An 18,911-nucleotide genomic window follows, 5' to 3' on the forward strand; every position below is an offset into this window, starting at 1 on the left:
ATAGATAGATAGATAGATAGATAGATAGATAGATAGATAGATAGATAGATAGATAGATAGATAGATAGATAGATAGATAGATAGATAGATAGATTTTACATATTATAATACCCATATTAAGTATTTTTTTTCTGCTATTATTATTATTTGTTAGTACTATTACTATTATTATTCATTCATTCATTCTCGTGCATTCTGTTGCTGTGGGATTAGCTCGTGCAGGACTGCATGTGTCCATGTCCTCCAGCTGTCGTTGTTGCAGGAGGGCCTTTTGATTTGCGTGTGATGAGTTTCCCAGAGCATCTGGAGATCAATTATCCATCCATGAGCTGCGGGTTGGGCACAGAGATCATAGCTGGCTCAGTGTGTGTGTGTCACTCTGTGAAAGGCAATACATGCAGATTTATTCCGGGAGATTGGGGTAATTTTCTATACCTGCACCGTTTCAAAGGCAGAGGTGTGAGATGCTGTAACTTGATCTGAGTCGCTGCAGTAAAGGCACCACTTCAGATTTTCTTTTCTCACAATAAACGTGTTTAAAATCATTCTTTTGTGTTTGATTTTTGCTATATAGTTTCGTCCCTCAAACATATCCTTGCTCCACATTGAAATCCTCTCCTCATCCATCGCAGCCCTGAGGAAAATGCAGAAATGTATGAGAGAGGGCGCAGAACGCATCCATGATCCACTGGAATCTGAATCCTCGCAGCTGATTGGCTGCTGGCTGCTGCCTCTTGTTGGGATGGACCTGTTGGATAAAAGGACAATTTTCTAAAGGACTGTGTTACACAGAGGATCATGCACTGGGGACCATCCTGCAAGGCGCTGCAATAATAAAAAAAAGGCCTTTCAAGGAGCATAAAACACCCTCCACCATGACGGGGAAACAAGGAGCCGTGCTGTCGGGAAGTTTAAACCTCGCGGAGAAAACGTCAAACGGAGGGAGCCAGCAGCCGAAGAGCAGCTCCCACCACCCGCCGCCCAGGTGCACCGGCTTCGGCATCCAGGAGATCCTGGGGCTGAATAAAGAACCGTCCACGACCCCCAGGAGCCCGCTCGGCGCGCTGCCCGCCGGGGCGCACCTCATAGCCGCCAGGTCCGTGCTGGGCCCCGCCGGCGTGGGGGTGGGAGTCGGGATGGGATTACTGGGGCCTGGTGGGATTCCGTCGTTTTACGGCCAACCAGCGTTCCTGGAGACGGTTCTGTCTGAGGGACAGGATGTGCACCTGCAGCCGCACAGCAGGCCACTGGTCCGACTGGACACCAGCCAGTCCGCCAGCTCAGGTGAGCCTCACATTATTATTATTATTTTTTAAAGCAGTCTTTTTTAAAGGAGTGTTACATTAAAGTCTGTATTTATTGTATTGTTTATGTATTTTCCGTCTGAACACCAACGTCGTTCTCTGGTTTTAATCCAGACTCTGAGGATTTATCTTCAAATGAACGAAAACACTCCAAGTCTTCAGTGAGTCAGAACAAGAAACGCAAGAAAAGACGTCACCGGTCAGTGTCCCTCTCTGTTAGAGTAATAATAATTAATAAACACTATAAATAATTAGGCCAAAGCTCTGATTTGTTTTTCTAAAATATCCTAATTGTGTCTGTGCATTTTTCCCTAATTAAAATTGAAATAACTGTACTTTTTTTGTTTATTTCGGCTTTGTGTCATTATTTCTATGCAGCCCAAATGATAAAAGCAATTACCAAATCTTAAAAAATAGATACATGTTTACTTCTTAATAAAGCCGTTTTCATTTTGGAGTTCAGCATCGTTTGGTTTCCTCTTTACATCTGCTGTAACAAAAATTATATCAAGAAATATTAGCGGGAATATAATTAAATAGTCCTCTATTTTCGTTTCCTTTTCACAAGCATTATTAATGACAAAGCCTGAGAATGTAACTCATGTTTTTTTTTTTCTATCCACGGAAGATTATTTATTTAAAATATTTACAATAATCCCCCTGCTTCCACAGAACCATATTCACCTCCTATCAGCTGGAGGAGCTGGAGAAGGCCTTTAATGAGGCTCACTACCCGGATGTTTACGCGCGGGAGATGCTGGCCATGAAAACAGAGCTACCTGAAGACAGAATACAGGTGAGCTATAATAAAATCATCTGTTTCATAGATGCAATATATACATTATATATATATATATATATATATATATATATATATATAAAACTATTTTTTATACTACTGTGTCTAAAAAAGTGTGTCAATTGAAAGAAATCTTATGCAAACATTTTAATTATTTTGTTCAAATTACCATATTTTAATGTTACGGTTCGTTACATTGGTGCATTCTACATTTACATTTACAATGCATTTATTTTATTAGTTTATTAAAGAAATGTAATAAATCAAACTTTCGTCATAAGGTGCGTGTAACCCCAAATGAGCTTTATATAAAATATGTTTTTTTTTAAAATTGCCTTATTTATGTTTTCAGATGGACATATTGCAAAATAAATAAATAAATAAACAAACAAATAAATAAATAAATAAATAAATAAATAAATAAATAATAATTTACAAAAAAATAAACTTAACTAATTTGTGTGACATGGGTGAAGCAGTCATGTTTGGGTTTCGGACACAAGTTGCTCGTGCTCCTCTGATGTTTAGAAGGACCTGGTTCCCCCCTCCATCCATGAAATGGACCCCTGAAGCCCCCCTCCTGCCTGAACCAAGCCTGCTCTCCTCCTGCAGCAGCAGCATCCTTCGCCAGGACAGATCATCTCTCATCAGGCACACTTGGATGTGAAACAATTTGTTCTCGACGAAGCAGCCACTAACGACCTAATCAAGCCACGAAGGCGGAAGAAGATTGCGGTGTGACCTGGACCCATCCATCTGCGCGCGCTGCCTTTTTAATCTCGTTCTCATTACGGGCTGCATGGCCGAGAATAAATAACAACAATAATAAATGAAATAAATCACTCCATCAGCTCGGGCCTGGGTCCTCTCCGAAATAAAATTAACACCCAATTTTCTCATTTGGGTGTAATTAGTTAAATCAGGAGGCTGGCTGCGCTGCAGGAGAGTTCAAATCAAATAACTACATTGAATTTATTAGCGCGGGTCAATAGCTGTGCTCCCGGGAGTCCCGGTAGTTTAATTTCCCGTGATATTTGCCCGCCTGCCCACCATCGATTGGGCCTGAAATTAACTTATTTTTCAATCAGCCTCGGCGTGCCCCTGGGTCGCTCCTCCTCGCCGCTTTCACACACATGGCGCCTTTTGAGGGGCTACAGAAGCAATTTCTTTTTGGAGGCAGAAAAAAGAAAGAGTGTCTTGTATGAAATAAGGGTTATCATCAGAATTTACCAGGGGAGGAAAAGCTTAGGGATCATTTGATCGTCGTGCAGTTTAATATTTATGCACCACCACTTCTTGAAGCTTATCACTTGGGCCACCTTTTTTAGCTGACAAGAAGACTGCTGGGCTTTAGCCATGATGGTGGCTGTGGAGAAGTGAGGAGCTTAGATTTATCTAAAGGATCACCAGGAAACTGAAGCAGAGAGCATTTACACCAAGAATCAATGACCATCTGGCATCACATTATTTTAAATGCTTAAAATTATTTTTGATGCGCCCCAAAATACAAAAACATCTTAGTGCAAGCATTAAAATGCATGGCTGTTTGCTAAATATATGAGAACTTCAGAACTTGCAGTGATGTTTTTTTTTTTTTTTTTTAACTCCAAATCTGGAAGAAAAAAAAGTTTTATACATCCTCCATTTTTAATCTTCTTTTATTATTATTATTTATAAATAGTAGAGTACAGGTTTAAGAACATTTGGAAAGTTGAGCCCATGCTACTGAGGTGTAGGAAGTATAGGGGTGCGGAGGGTGCTGCAGCACCCCGGATGGACGCAGCAGCCTGCTGAATTTTAAGTATATTTACTGTATTTTATGGTAATTTATTCTGTATTTTTGCCAGATTATGGTGATTCTGGGGTCGTGATGATGGGGCCCTTGAAGATTGTTGCCCAGGGTACAGTGAAGTGTTAATCCGGCCCTGGCAGCAGGAGGCACTTTCAAAATACACTGTTGAATTATTAGTTAAAAAAAAAAAAAAAAAAGAATAAAAGCAGATTTCATTTGTGCTGCATTATATACATAACTTTCAATACTTTGATATTTTTGGATTTTGTAATTTTGGTACAAATATATATCCACCAGCTTTTATTGTTGTCATAAATTGGTCATGGTCAATAGAAATGTGCCTTCTTTCCAAAAATAAAAATAAAATAATACCTCTTTCCATGCACAGTTAAACCAAAATGTCTACAGAGAAATACATAATAAATAAAAATATGTAATGTAAAATAAGTGATTGGATGAACAACCGCTCTGTTTTCATGCCTGTGCATTATTAAGCGGCTCCTCATTCAACTCAGAGAAAAGATTATTGAAAAGCACAAGTCGGGGGAAAGATACAAAATGATGTCCAAGACCCTAAACATCTCCAGGAGCCCAAATTCACGGAGTATGTGTAAATCTACCAGCAAGGAGAATAATAAGAGGCGCCACTCATTAAGGATTTACAAGCATCAGAAGGTGTGATGGAGAAACCTGCATACAGCAACTGTTGCCCAAGTTCTTCATCAGTCTAGCTTCATGTGAGAGTGTCAAAAAGTTTGTCTTGAATGTTTTTAAAAACAGGCAACAGTGACTGTATCTTTCCCATCTCACCTGCTGAAGCTTGTAGCTGCAGGTCACAGGTGTTTTGGTGGCCTCTCACTTTTCTCCTTCTTGCGTGGTCACTCAGTTTGTGATGACAAATCTTGGTAGATTTACACGTGGCCTTTATTCCTCCATTTCTTGATGGTGGATTTGTTTAGGGTTTTAGAAGACCTTTTATATCTGTCATTTAACTTGTATTTTTTTTTAATAATCTTTTCTCTGAGTTAATTGGGACAGTCATATGTGACTAACTGGTTTAAGTTGCAATGTTTGCAACAAGGACAATCTAAAATGTCTTGTTGTAGCTGAGGGTGATTTTTAGCTAATAACATATTGGATTCTTCTCGTGTCACAGGTATGGTTTCAGAACCGCAGAGCCAAGTGGAGGAAGAGGGAGAAGTGCTGGGGGCGCAGCACGGTCATGGCTGAGTATGGACTGTATGGAGCTATGGTGAGGCATTCGATCCCCCTGCCAGAGTCCATCCTGAAGTCCGCCAAGGATGGCATCATGGAGTCCTGCGCGCCCTGGCTGCTGGGTAAGGTGTTCTCTCTCTAACTCGTTCACGTTCGTTCTTATGTTGTACCTTAAATAGAAGACAGTGTGGTTGTGTGGAGTACTTATGAGCTGTCATTATCTTCCCTGCAATAGAGCAATCAGCTCAGTTTGGAGAATTAGGAAAATGAAGTCCATCTTGAAGCTACACAGCGCAGGGCCCTTAAAGGATCTCATTTAAATCCAAACTAAAACTAAATCTGAGCAGCTCCAGTGAACGATAGCTGGTGTTTCTACCCCTCCTTATGTTTGAACAACAATTACTCACATTGCCACTAATTTCTCAACCATCAACATTCAGTTGGTATGCTAAGGTGGCTTATTGTACAATGCGTTAAATCTGCGTTTTCTGTGACTACAAGAACGCATCAGTTTGAGCCAGATCATAGAAAGAAGACGTTTTAATCGCACCCATTTATTACTGGATAACACTTATATGGTCTCCACAACCTATATGACCTATTAGAACCAGGGTTGCCAGATAACAAATGGTTTACTTTTGTACAGTCACTTTAATGATTGTATTTTGACCCAAACTGTTATACGTGCTGAGTGATGATGTCATACGATGAGGTGTTTGGTGAACATGTGCACAAAAATAAGACCAGAAAAACAAAACAATATTGTTCAACTGGCAACCCTGATTAGAACCTGGCTGTACTGTGATAAATTTGAAAAACCTCCATTAAGGCAGTCATAACCCTCTATACCTCTGCACTGATGCAACCCATTGAATGTCCCAAACCACATCACAGCTAGATTGCTTCCTACATATGGTAAACCAGGCAATGTGCTTCAAAATTCTTGATGACCCAGTCACACCAGTGCACACAGCCCTCAGGTCATGGATAAACAGCCACCACCCAGGAGGGTGCTCACATCCCTGCTCATAACTACTCTACACAACCCCACCTAAAATCAGAACTAGCCCTTTAATGGCCTGAATTCAACAGTCAGACTGCATCTGAACTGGAGCGTGTGTTTGTTCAAGACACTTGTTCTTTCATACAAAAATACATTTGTTTGTGTGCTGAGCATGAATGAGCATAATAAGAAATAAACAGGATTAATTATTTGAATCCAGCACCCTGGTAATGCATTGCCGCTGTCCATTTAAGCCTTAAATTCTAAACCAGAACTATTTTTGCTTGCTGTTTTCAGTCCAAGATGGCTTACCAGTCAACAGACGATGTTCTAAATCTGAATACCCGCAACTCTTTGCAGGGATGCACAAAAAGTCCATGGAGGGAGCGACAACCCCACCAACAGGAAAATGCGATGCCCCCCAGCAGCCGAGTGCACAGAGGCCAGAGGACGCTGAGGTGGAGGAGAAGAGGTCAGAGGTCAAGTCCATCATTTCTAAAGAGGAACTGAGAGAGAACAGCATTGCTGCACTCAGGGCCAAGGCACAGGAGCACAGTGCCAAAGTGCTGGGGACAGTGTCTCATGAGAGACTGCTGGAGGACAAACAGGAGAGACAGGCAGCTGAGGACAAGGCCAGTGATCCCCCGAGTCCAGAGGAGCAGAGAAGTCCATAGAAGCAGTCAAGATCTTGGACATCATCACGAGTGAATGGATCCAGTTTGGACTTACAGACTCAGATCCCAGTCTTCACTGACTTCTCTGAACTGGCCTCCATCAAAACGTCTGTAAAGACAGACTGGCTGCTGTCTAACAGATGCAAACGCACTTTTTCCAGATTTATTTCCAGACTTGGTTCTTCTCCGTAGCAGACAGCGTTTTGATGTATATAGATTGAGCTGGAGAGCAACAACGTACCCAGTAGAAAAACTTTTGCTGATTAACTGTAAGGAGTTAGAGAGAAAATTACATTTAGTTCACGACATTTATTCTGTTCATGCTTATATTAAACTGTTACATTTTAGATAAGGCTCATCCCACCGACAGAAAGAGAAAGAAAGTAATTGTTGACCTATACCCCACTGTATATAACTGGTATATTAATCTCGCTCACAACGGCACCAGTTTGAAACATGTTTTCTTGTAGTCTTAACTGTGTCTGTGTTTTGATTTTGATATATGTACGAGTCAAAATTCAAACATAAAACGGAAATCACTGTTTATTAAATGGACGTTTTGTGCTCTATTCTTCCACTTCCCTTCAGAAAGTACTTGACTTATCGTACGAAAACGATTTTATTGCCACACCGTCGCTCTTAGCTGGCGTTAAGTCACGGCGGCTGTTGAAAAGCCACTTGTTACTCAATGCGCCGCTGCCAGGACTCATTAGAAGAAGGTTCACGGCTGCATGCTTGGGTTAGTCCTGATAATCTGTTGCAGCTGAAAGCCTTCAGTTTCAGATTAAACCAGGGAAGCAGCACTTTTGGGACATGAGAAAGAGAGGAAAACCCCTCCTAAGCAGGGATGGCTCAGTCTGACTTCAAAACATTTTCATAGACACTGTTACCGGCTGATGCACAAGCTGTTTCATCCTCTTATCGGAGTACTTAGCTAAAGTCTGACAGCTTAAATTGTTGGCAATCTTCACTTTCCCCTGCGGTTCATAAAACTTTGAATCAATAGATTAGAACATGGCTTTATGTTGAAGCACTACTGCTTCACGTTGGATGATTTTTACTCAATGGAGCTTCTTAATGGGTTGAACATCCGATCTTTATTTAATTTAGGCAAGTGAAAAAGGAGGCAAGGAGCAACTATTCTCAGTGATTTGACACATGCCTCAATAGTGATGGTCTCAGATTTTATTTGTGATGAAAAAAATTGCTAATAGTATTGACAGAGAAAAGAAAAAAAAATGTGAAAATGAATTAAATGGGTCAGAAAATTAAGCAAATTTGACATAGTATATATCTTTGTCTATTCAGGAGAATAATATACTACTGCAGTTTATTAATTTATATATTTATTTGTTTCAATTCAGTTCAGTTTATTTATACAGCACCAAGTCAAAGCAGAAGTCATCTCACAGCACTGAACACAAACATCCATATATACTGTATATAAAAAGTAAGCTAATAACATTTATTTAATCTATTTATTTGTGGGAAATGAGTGACTTTCTAACCAAGGGACAACTTTTAATTTTATTATTCAAAGTGAAAGAAAAATTGATAAAAGTTAGACCCTGTCGCATCTCAGTGTTATTTAAATCTTTATTTTTCCAGGAAACAAATCCATTTGAAGTGCGTTTCATAGTTAATTCTACAAGTTTAGATTTGTTTATATGTTTGTTTATTTTACACCTGGTCTGACCTAACTTATAAAAAAAACATTGTTTTCCATATAAATCATGATTATTAAGTTTTACACACATTCTCCTCCCAGTTCCTTCACTTGGGTCAAGACATACACAGAGTGAGGATTATGACTTTAAAAGTTCAAAGCTATTTAATCCTCTGAGAGTGGAATAAAATGTTTTGATAGATCAGATTTGCCAGAGATGAAGCTGCTTACGTTCAATATGAGGAGGTAATTTACAGAATCCCTCATGATGGGCACACTGCAGCTTCAAGGCCATTAGAAGATCACTTCAGTTCATGCAAAGTGAGTGAGGAGCTTTCTGGAAAGATTTTGTCTAATGCATTATTAATATTCAATTTATTTTTGATGTGGTTCTGAGAAATATGGCTTCACTGGGGAGATTAGGTATATAAAAATGATATTTGGAAGTTTTTTAGCTTCAGTTTCCTCTGACCTGGATTCAGGTGGAAGCACTGCGTGGTTAAATGTGAGGCTGCACTACCCTCTGCTGGACAAATACATTATTGCAGCAAAAGAGCAAACGAAATCAGGGCCAAATCTTTCAGTAATTAAGCACAAGATTTCTGTTTTTATATTTAGTTTTCAGATTTTTAGGCATTGAAGCATGCATTTTTGAAAAATGTATACTCATTAAGGACTGGACTATAGAAATTAAAGCTGAAACAGCGCAAATAAAAACAAAAAGAGAAGTTTAACTCTGTATCACGTTAGCTCGAAATAGAAGATAAAACATTTTTTCAAAATTTGGCCAACGGTGCATCTAAATACAATGCTTTATGTATTTATTTTTACTTATAAACAAGATGTAAAAGGCACTTTCTGACTTAGTGATGAGTCAGGTTTGTTTTCATTGTTCATCAGCAGTTGGAGCACTTTAATTGAAAGGAGACATTAAAATTAGAAGCATCAAGTCCATCCCATAATCATTCATGTTTGGTCTTCAAAGCCTTAGTTTCTGAACTGAGCTGCTCAGTCAAAATGCGTGTTTTATTAGAAATGAGAAGTTAACGAGGTGTTAATAATTTTCATATTTCAGTGTAATATGTACAGTTTGCATATGGATGTTAGCACACTGTTCATTTTTAGTGTGTTAGTGTAATGCTTTTATACAAGGAGCCACCAACTTTGTTCAAAGAAACAAGACTTTAAAATTAAATTAAATAAATACATGAAACACTACATGTAAATTCTAGATGGAAATATCAAAACCTAAATTACATTTTTTTAACATATTATGGGTAAATTAACTAAACAATTTAAAATAAAAGAAAATAAATATTTTACAACAACTAAAACCAAACAACTCCTCCTCGCAATCTTGAACGAAATACCAATAAAAGCTCACAGTTTAGTCTTAGATTAAATTAAATGAAATTAAATTTTGTTTATTTATATAGCGCCAAATCACAACAAAGTTGTCTCAGGGCACTTTACAGGAACATTCACTCGTAAAAAAAAAAAGCCAATTAGTAAAGTTCTCTATCTAAGGAATCCAGCAGACAAGTTGAATCTTGGCTTCGTTGCAGTCTCCCATCCTGAGCAAGCACAGTGGCAACAGTGGAAAGGAAAAACTCCCTTTTAAAAGGAAGAAACCTCCAGCAGAACCAGGCTCAGGACAAGCGGCCATCTGCTTTGACCGGCTGGTTGAGAGGACAGGAAGGAGAGACAAATGAATACAGAACACAGAATGGTAGGTCCAGATGTTGGTCCAGATGTAGGTGCAGGTGTAGGTCCAGATGTAGGTGCAGGTGTAGGTCCAGATGTAGGTCCAGATGTAGGTGCAGGTGTACCTGAAAGACAAAAATACATGTCAAGGATAGAAAAAATAATTACAAATACAAAACAAGTTGAGTAGAGTAAGTAAAGAAAAGCATAGTGGAAAAAATGTGGTCAGTTTGTCCTCCAGCAGTTGAAGCCTATAGCAGCATAACTAAAGGATAGATCAGGAAACCCAAGCCAACACTAATTATAGGATTTATCAAAAAGGAAAGTCTTAAGCCCAGTCTTAAAACTGGACAATGTGTCAGCCTCATAGACAGAAACTAGAAGTTGGTTCTACAAGAGAGGAGCCTGATAACTGAAAGATCTTCCTCCCATTCTGTTTTTGGAAACTCTAGGAACCACAAGTAAACCTGCAGTCTGAGAGCCAAGTGCTCTGTTAGGAAAATACGGAAAACTAAGATCTGTAATATAAGATGGAGCTAGGTTGTTGAGAGCTTTGTAGGTTAGAAGCAAGATTTTGAATTCTATTCTGGATTTGACAGGGAGCCAATGGAGAGAAGCTAAAACTGGAGAGATATGATCTCTCCCACTAACTCCAGTTAAGACTCTGGCAGCAGCATTTTGGATCAACTGAAGACGTTTTAAAGAAGTATTTGGACACCCAGATAACAAACCATTGCAATAGTCCAGTCTAGACAAATGTATGAACAAGTTTTTCTGCATCACTTTTAGATAAGATGTTTCTAATTTATTGATATTACGCAAGCGGAAGAAGGTGGTTCTAATAACGTTTTTAATGTGGGGGTTACTTCCTTTTCTCATTTTTCTCATTGGTTTCACGTGTTGGCTATGAAATTTGTTTTTGGAAAGATGCTTTTTGTTTTCTCATGTCTCCTGTTCTTTTGGTGCATAACACACCACAGTCTGTCTTTTGATTAACTTATCTCCTCTGGACTACCTGTTTTACATGGGTCCATGTAAAGTCAGGTGAAGCAGTAAAAACTTCTGCTTTCATCAACACCATCTTATTTTTTATATTAGTTGTATTCTTTAATTGATTGCAGTATATAGTAAGATTTCTTTTAGCTATTTTTTTGATTTAGTGACCCTACAAATATCAAAATGTGTTCCTTCTGCATTACTGTATGTTTGGACTTCAAAGTTTCATGCATGATGAACAGAGTTTTATTATTCTGTAATTTCACTGTTTCCCTGAAGGGTTATAAGTACTGCATGAAACTTCCACTGCAAAACTCAACTCACTCTTCAGAAGCTTTGCAGAAGTAAAAAAAAAAAAAAACCCACAATATACTGAACACATATCCAGTAAATTTCTCTTAGAGCAGGCTCAGTCATCAATCACCTTTTATTGTTATTGTATTATATAAACAAGATTCTGGTAAATGAAACGTATATTTCACCTAAAATATTTAGGCGTGAAATTGCACAGCCTTAACCTACCGTGTTTTTCAGACTATAAGACACTTAAAATCCTTTAATTTTCTCAAAAATTGACAGTGAGCCTTATAATCCGGTGCACGTTATGTATTAATTCTGGTTGTGCTTACTGACCTCGAACCTACTTTATGTGGTTATTGTGAATGAGTTGAATAAAATTTGACTTATCTGACTGTTTTCATTCATTCAGCTTTTATTTAGACAAGTTAATCCCATTGAGCCTCAAGGACTCATGTACAAGAGAGACCTGATAATGTGCCTCATAATCCTTAATAATAAATAAGGGGCAGATATTACAAGAATTTTATTCTTCCTTCTGCGCCCTTTTCATTCAATGTTTTTTTTTTTATGAATTTGTTTTGTTTCTTTTAAATGAATGAATGAATAAATAAATAAATAATCTGCTGCGCTTTATAGTCCAAAAAATATGGTGCGGTATATGTTTGTATGCAGACATGATTTGTTGAATATAAACTGTTTCATTGGTCACAATCAGTAGCCAAAAAAAAAAAAAAAGTAACTTGTTTCATTTTATCCAATTTCAGTAAGCCAAACATCTTTGTGTTTTTTTTTCCTCTGAAATGATATTTTCAGTAGCCTAACTGGATTTGAGCCATTTTCTTTTTTTAAAGAAGTCACACTTCATTATTGCACCCACATGGTGGCAGTCTTGACTTTCACACACACAAACACAAAAAAACAACAACTTGTGAATATGATGTTTGTATGAACTAAAATACAGATTCACAGTCAGAATTCAGGGAATCTATGGAAGTGTCTACAGCAGGATTATTAATCTGACACTAATTGTATCTGCTGGGTCAAAAGGGGACTTCTTTCAAGCTTGTGAGCAGACACGATCCGATCTGATCAATATTTGTCTCTTGTGTCACCCTCCTGCTGCTCTCGATGATGAGGATGTCTGCTGTGGGTAAATGTCTCATGTGATTGAATATCCTGTACTCAGCAGCTCTTTCACACATCATCGTGTAAAAAAACATCATCATCCTTGTTCTATTTCACTGAAATCACTAACCCTGAGCTCGTATCACTTTATTCCTTTATCTGTAATTTACCCCACAAGACATTTGATTCAACCATTGATTGAAGCCTGCTGTCGTCTGCGGCCTATTGAAAACGTCTTTACATTTTTGTTTGGCTAAATTAAACTCCAGCTGCAGGAGGTAAGGAAACAAGAACAACACCTGAGGGTAAACTGAATTTCATTTGCTCACCTGCTGACCTGCTGGCATTTATTAATACCTCAAAAGTAATTGGCTTAGTATATTAGATGTTGTAAATGGTAAAGCTGTTCATTAAAAATGCATTTTGATTACTGGGTAAACAGCTGATCTTTGAATATGAAGTGTTAGCTTCATTATGGGAGTTCTATAGCCTCCTCTCCATCACTGATGCCTCCTCTTTAATGCATCACTTATCTCAGTTGCATTTAATAACTTGTCTTATCCTGCACTATTTTCAGCAAGTTGACACCAGTTTTTTCCCGTTCATCTGGGGAGAAATGAACAGTGAGACTGTTTACTTTAAAACTATATCCCCCCAATGTTTATTACTCCCTCACTCTCCCTTCCTGTGAATTGCCAGGCACTTGGGTTGTAATTAAAAACCATCATATGTTGCTGAGTCTTATCTCAGAGCTGCATTGGATGCTTCTCCTGGCACACACGACCATAGTTCTAAAAAAAAAAAGAAAAAAGGCATGCAGTCTGTTCTTATCAGGAGAAGTGAAACATGAACAGTCAGACGGAGCTGCCTTGTTGCTGCAGAGTGATAAGTGAAGCCAGAAGATGAGGCTGGGAGGACTTTATCAGTCCAGAGTGCATCCTGGCAAATGCCGGCATCCCAGAAGAGGGAGACATGTTCTTGTGACAAAGGTGTAAAGGCAGATAAGCATGTTTGTGAGAAATGCTTCAAAGATGAGCTTAACTCTGTTATGAAAGATGGACAGGGAGCGAGGGAGCGCAGCAAAAAGAAAAATGGGTTTACAGAAAGTCGTGCTGGTATTTGTCTTTGTTTTTGATGCACACGGAAATATGCCAGATATCCCAGTTTGAACAAAGATTTTTTTTCAGGTGGAGCTAAACAATGATGGGAAATGTCTTCTTTTTTTTTTTACTCCGCAATGCTGTAAAGCAATGCAAAAAATACTCAAGTACACAAAAAAAACTTCATATAATGTGAGTGAAAATATCTAAAATGTTGCAGGTGTCCCTGTGACCAGCACATTTACAAGACAAATTTGCTAATAATTCTGAAATGTTATTCTGAAAAGCATATTAAAATGAACAGTAAGCACCAAATTTTCAAAAACATCTTATATTAAGAAAAATTACCTTTTATTACAGATATTACCATGACAAAATGACTTGAACATTTGCTCTCATAGTGTGATGCTCTTGTGCAGAAATACTCGCAGTATTTGTGATTTTGCCAGCTTCCCTCCCACAAATCGCTCAATGTAGGTCCTTTTTCAAAATCTAATACCTAACTTCATCACTTCGACCTAAGCTTTGGTAGCAATCTTTTTTTTTTTGGTAGTTGCTTAAATAAGCTGGACTTGCGACCTGTGTCCAGCTTCTCGCACAGTGATGGTGGATGGATGGTTTCAGTGCTTTATCTGTGGTGGACACCTGCCTGGTGAAGAATAAGGCCCACACCATGATGCTTCCACCACAAGGTGCTGGAGTTTTATTGGCATGTTTATTTCTGTATTTGCTTTGTGTTTAGTTTACTCTTTGTCTCTGAGTTTCCAGCCAATTTGCATTTTTCTCAGTTGCTCAGTCTTGCAGCTCAGCTGGTCCCCATCTCCAAACAGATCCTCAGTCTGCAGTCATGTATTAGTGGATCTCTTTATTGTTCTTGTCCTCCCTGTATTTGCCTTGGGCTTTCCTTCAGTTTGTACATTTTGACAGCTTTGTCAGTGTTAAGTTATGTTTTATAATATACTGTTTCTTAGCTTCCTGTGTCCAGTCTGCATCCTTAAATTCAATATCCTGCTAAAAATCACAGTATATTTATTCTAACAACAGCTTACAAATGTCTCACATGTATGTACATGCCTTATCTGTGCACTGACTCACTCCAGGACTGTGGGATGCTGGAGTCTATCCCAGAATACTCTTGCTGAGTGTGTGTGTGTGTGTGTGTGTGTGTGTAGGCATGCATCATAAAGGTCACCTTTTTAACAAATGAAAGTGAGTTCAAAATTATTCATAGCTACAAAAAAATCTGCTGTGAGTGCGCTGAAAAGCTGTTGTCTGACGCTCCCGCTGTGTCGAAACGTTGAATTCACGCTCATTTCTTTTGAAGTCCTGAAAACCTCGGAGAACAACAGTCGTGAGTTCAGCTCTGTTCACCGCCAGGAACATCAGTCATGCTGCCGGTGACCTAGAAAGTGTCCCTGGGTTAATCAAATATACATAAACATTTATCAGCTTGCTCTAAAGGAAAGAAAACAAAAGATCTGCTTGAATTTCAAAAAGTGTGCAAGTGTCTGATCTGCCAGATGAGGATGGAGCAACATAGTAATATGAATTCACACATAATCACATGTAATTTTCTGTGTCAACTTATATAAACCACTTATTTTTTTATGTCTATATAGTGCAACCATTCCAAATAGTTATAACCTGAACAGGCTGTTGTTCATGGTCATTTGTCCTTAAACAGAAAGCTTTAAAATCTTTAGAAGAATCGAGAGCATTAAGCTTTTTAACTGCAGCAATCAACTTTTATGTGTTTTTTCACTCCATTCTAATTTCCCTATCTGTTCTATTTCAGCTCATTTATCACTATATAAAAAAACAAAACAACTTTATGTGGATTTTACTTTAGTTTTGTTTGCAAGACTCATTCAGGTCATTTCATTTTCTAAATGGGACAAGCAGAGAGACAACTTCCTGTAACCTTAAAAAAAATAAAACAGACTGTTGGGAAATTAAAGATTAAAAGATTATATTTAGAAGCTCACAAAGGACAGTAATGTTCATTTCAAGACAAAACCTTGTGTTGTTTACTGAAACTGAATACTGCTCAACTTTAAACTGCTGCTGCCTATGGGAAGGTTTTTTATCCACATGGGGGTGGATGACTAACAAAACCAGTTTGCTTCTGGAGGTCTGAGCCAGCGATGGATGCTGTGAGTGCTAGCAAGCGTGGGAGACGCTTCCTATCTACCGAGGGAGAGAAAACACATGCTGCACTGCACTTTCTTGCAGAGTGTGCCCACTTCAGCACCCCATGCAGCTCCCATTGATGAGAGCGCCACTTTCGCCCCCGTGTCCCCCATCGACCCTCATTTGATGCATTAGGGACTTGCTTGGAGAAACGCTCCAAAAGAGAAAACATACGAATTTAAGAGGCTCCAAGCTGTGCAAGAGTTGTTTACTCCATCGTCTGCTCCATTTCTCAAAAGTGTGGGGTGTAGTGGGAAAGTTTGGTGTTAAAAGTTGAGTGTGCTTTTTCTAATCGACGCAATTTATATTTAATGAAACAAACAGAATCAACTCAATGGGGCTCTATGATCTGTCCAATTGTTTTCTTGCTACTTAAACATTTGACATTAAATCAGATGGATCTCTGATGTGCACAGATCTGCTGTGTTGTGATGCTGTTCCTCCTCCATGCTACTGGATACTACTGATTCTGACGGCTAATGCTTTGGTTGCATGGCAGGTGAAGCAAAAGGAACATGCATGATGTCCTTTTCAAGTGCAACAGGAGAATAAAATGCTGCTTTCATTTTGTTCTGACATCCCGACTTCAGAGAGCAGGCTCGGCTCATGCCGCTGGCAGCTAAAGTCACCTGGAGGCGCGACAGTGAGTGATGCCAAAAGACACTGAAGAGACATGCCAGTTACATCAGAGGCCAGTACCTGCACCAGCAAATACTCAATATATTGCTTTGTGACCAACAACAGGCTCTGGCAGGCTTTAACAACACAATTTGTGTCCTGTTCTGTGGTCCTCCATTTCTGCTGTCTGTTGCAAGCCTTTCAGAAAACGTCCTTCACAACTTACTTTAGAAACCAGAATAAGGTAACTGTTACAAGCAGATATTTACAGAGGAGTTTTATTGGTCACAACAGCCTCAGTGGTTCTTTGTTTTCATTCTGAAAGTCTTTGGGAACTCATCTGGAAGAATGAAGCAGTGTCTCTAAGAGATTTCCCTCCTAATGTGTTCAGATTTGGTGAAGGCACTTAATTTTCATCCTCGGTAAACGTTTCAGCGATGCATTGTGCCACGAGGAATGCATGAAAACACTGTCATGAAGAGAAAAATCTATGTTTTTAGTGAGTTTGCAAAATCACTTTTAGTTGATTTTAGTTGACACTGCAACAGCAAGTCCTCCCGTGCACGCTCGCTTCACTCAGCTGGTACAAGAGGAAGAACGTTGGAGAGCTGGAGAGCTAGCTAACTAGCGGCCACGATGAATGGATGGATGGATGGATGGATGGATGGATGGATGGATGGATGGATGGATGGATGGATGGATGGATGGATGGATGGATGGATGGATGGATGGATGGATGGATGGCTGGCTGGCTGGCTGGCTGGCTGGCTGGCTGGCTGGCTGGCTGGATGGATGGATGGCTGGATGGATGTATGGATGGATGGATGGATGGATGGATGGATGGATGGATGGATGGATGGCTGGCTGGCTGGCTGGCTGGCTGGCTGGCTGGCTGGCTGGCTGGATGGATGGATGGATGGATGGATGGATTGTACCACGCTGCGCCACCCAGGTGAGATGAAGCTGCTGTGACCATTAAATTAACGCATAATATAAGCGACACTACTGGGGACACATAATAAATGGGACTTATACGCCAAAGCGACTTATATGTTTGTTTTTTTAATTCATTATGCTTTTATTTTTTTTTACAAGAAAGCAGATCTCAATGATGCAATCTGATTGCCTGCAAGTCTACAAATGCTTTGTCTTTACACGTCAGACTAACACCATCGTGATGGAAGATACATTAATTAGCAGAAAGCATTTGACAGTTGAGGCTGAAGAATTAACCCATTTTTTATTTATTTGGACTTTTGTTGTCATCTTTTGCAAAAGCTAACTAGCATCATTCAAAACGTTAACAAGAATAGTAACTGCTCATTTAAATTATCATACGTTTTTAAGGATAAGCAACAAATTGTTTGTGTATTAGAGTTTAAATGATACTTTTTCATACTTTTCTATGTAATCTACTTCTTTTTGACTGGCTTTGCAACACCAAGTTTTTTTTTTGTTTTGTTTGTTTTTAAATCCATTGTTTGCCAAAAATGATTTTGCATCAAAAGAGTGCACACTGAGTCTGGTTCATATTTAATGGCACCAGATAAGTTCTCCTCTCACTTCTTACTAGAAAAAGACAAACAAAGTCAGTCTGATCTGGTACTGAAGGCAGGAAGTGTTTCACCAGCTGATAAAAGAGCTGCAAAATCACCTTGACTGTTTCCACGTGTACACATGAAAAAATAATGAAATGATCCCAGAGAATTATGTTTCATTCTTGTTTGGCACAATAATCAAAAAAGTACAAGTTAAACAAAAACCGTCACTTTTTTGATTCAGACATTTCAGTTTTCTCATCAGTAAATTTGATTTTCTAAAGTGAGACTGGATTCATTAAACAATTTGTCTTGTTTAACAAGAAACAAGCAAAGAGGTAGGATGAAATAAATTGTTTTTAAATTAATCTAAGCTGGATGATGTGCAGTTTTTCACATTGTTGGGTTTTATATAAATAGAACTGAGCTGTTGTCAACAAAATTAGCTTCATCTTTACTTTTACTGATGAGTCATAATCTTTTTGAAGAATTTATTGCTGTGCCTGAATTCGGTTGACAATCATCTTAGCAATAAAACTCTGCACTAATTATCGTTTTTTCCAGTGTATAAGTTGCATTTAATATGCGTCACCACTGACCAGTCATGTTTATTATGCATTTATTTAATGGTCAAAACAGCTTCATTTCATCTGGGTGCCGCAGCGCCATCCATCCATCCATCCATCCATCCATCCATCCATCCATCCATCCCTCCATCGAGGCCGGAGCCGCTAGCTCTCCAGTGTTCCTCCGCCTGCACCAGCTGAGTGAAGTAAACGCGCATGGGAGCACTCGCTGTTGCAGTTCTTCGAAATTTAAAGCGTCAATCAAAAATTGCGTTATGAGTATGAAAAAAAAAAAACCATATATAATTCGTGTATAAGTCG

General features: G+C 38.9%; 1 protein-coding gene across 1 annotated transcript; it reads left to right on the top strand.

Annotated features, from left to right (window-relative positions):
• The first annotated feature begins 789 nt into the window (after positions 1 to 789).
• Positions 790 to 7,159, top strand: vsx2 (visual system homeobox 2). The gene is made up of 5 exons (XM_037695553.1): positions 790 to 1,284; positions 1,419 to 1,503; positions 1,977 to 2,100; positions 5,052 to 5,232; positions 6,474 to 7,159. The coding sequence occupies exons 1-5, from the start codon at positions 876 to 878 to the stop codon at positions 6,785 to 6,787; spliced, it is 1,113 nt and encodes a 370-aa protein (XP_037551481.1). The 5' UTR covers positions 790 to 875; the 3' UTR covers positions 6,788 to 7,159.
• Positions 7,160 to 18,911: the final 11,752 nt, after the last annotated feature.

Source organism: Nematolebias whitei, chromosome 21 (genome assembly GCF_014905685.2).
Source record: "Nematolebias whitei isolate Nwh7 chromosome 21, NemWhi1, whole genome shotgun sequence".
NCBI lineage: Eukaryota > Metazoa > Chordata > Actinopteri > Cyprinodontiformes > Rivulidae > Nematolebias > Nematolebias whitei.

Excerpts from the sequence above, each read along its gene's own strand:
- vsx2 (XM_037695553.1), top strand. The coding sequence starts at position 876 with ATGACGGGGAAACAAGGAGCCGTGCTGTCGGGAAGTTTAAACCTCGCG. Across the intron at positions 1,285-1,418 it reads CAGCCAGTCCGCCAGCTCAG|ACTCTGAGGATTTATCTTCA; the intron begins GTGAGCCTCACA and ends GTTTTAATCCAG. Across the intron at positions 2,101-5,051 it reads TACCTGAAGACAGAATACAG|GTATGGTTTCAGAACCGCAG; the intron begins GTGAGCTATAAT and ends CTCGTGTCACAG.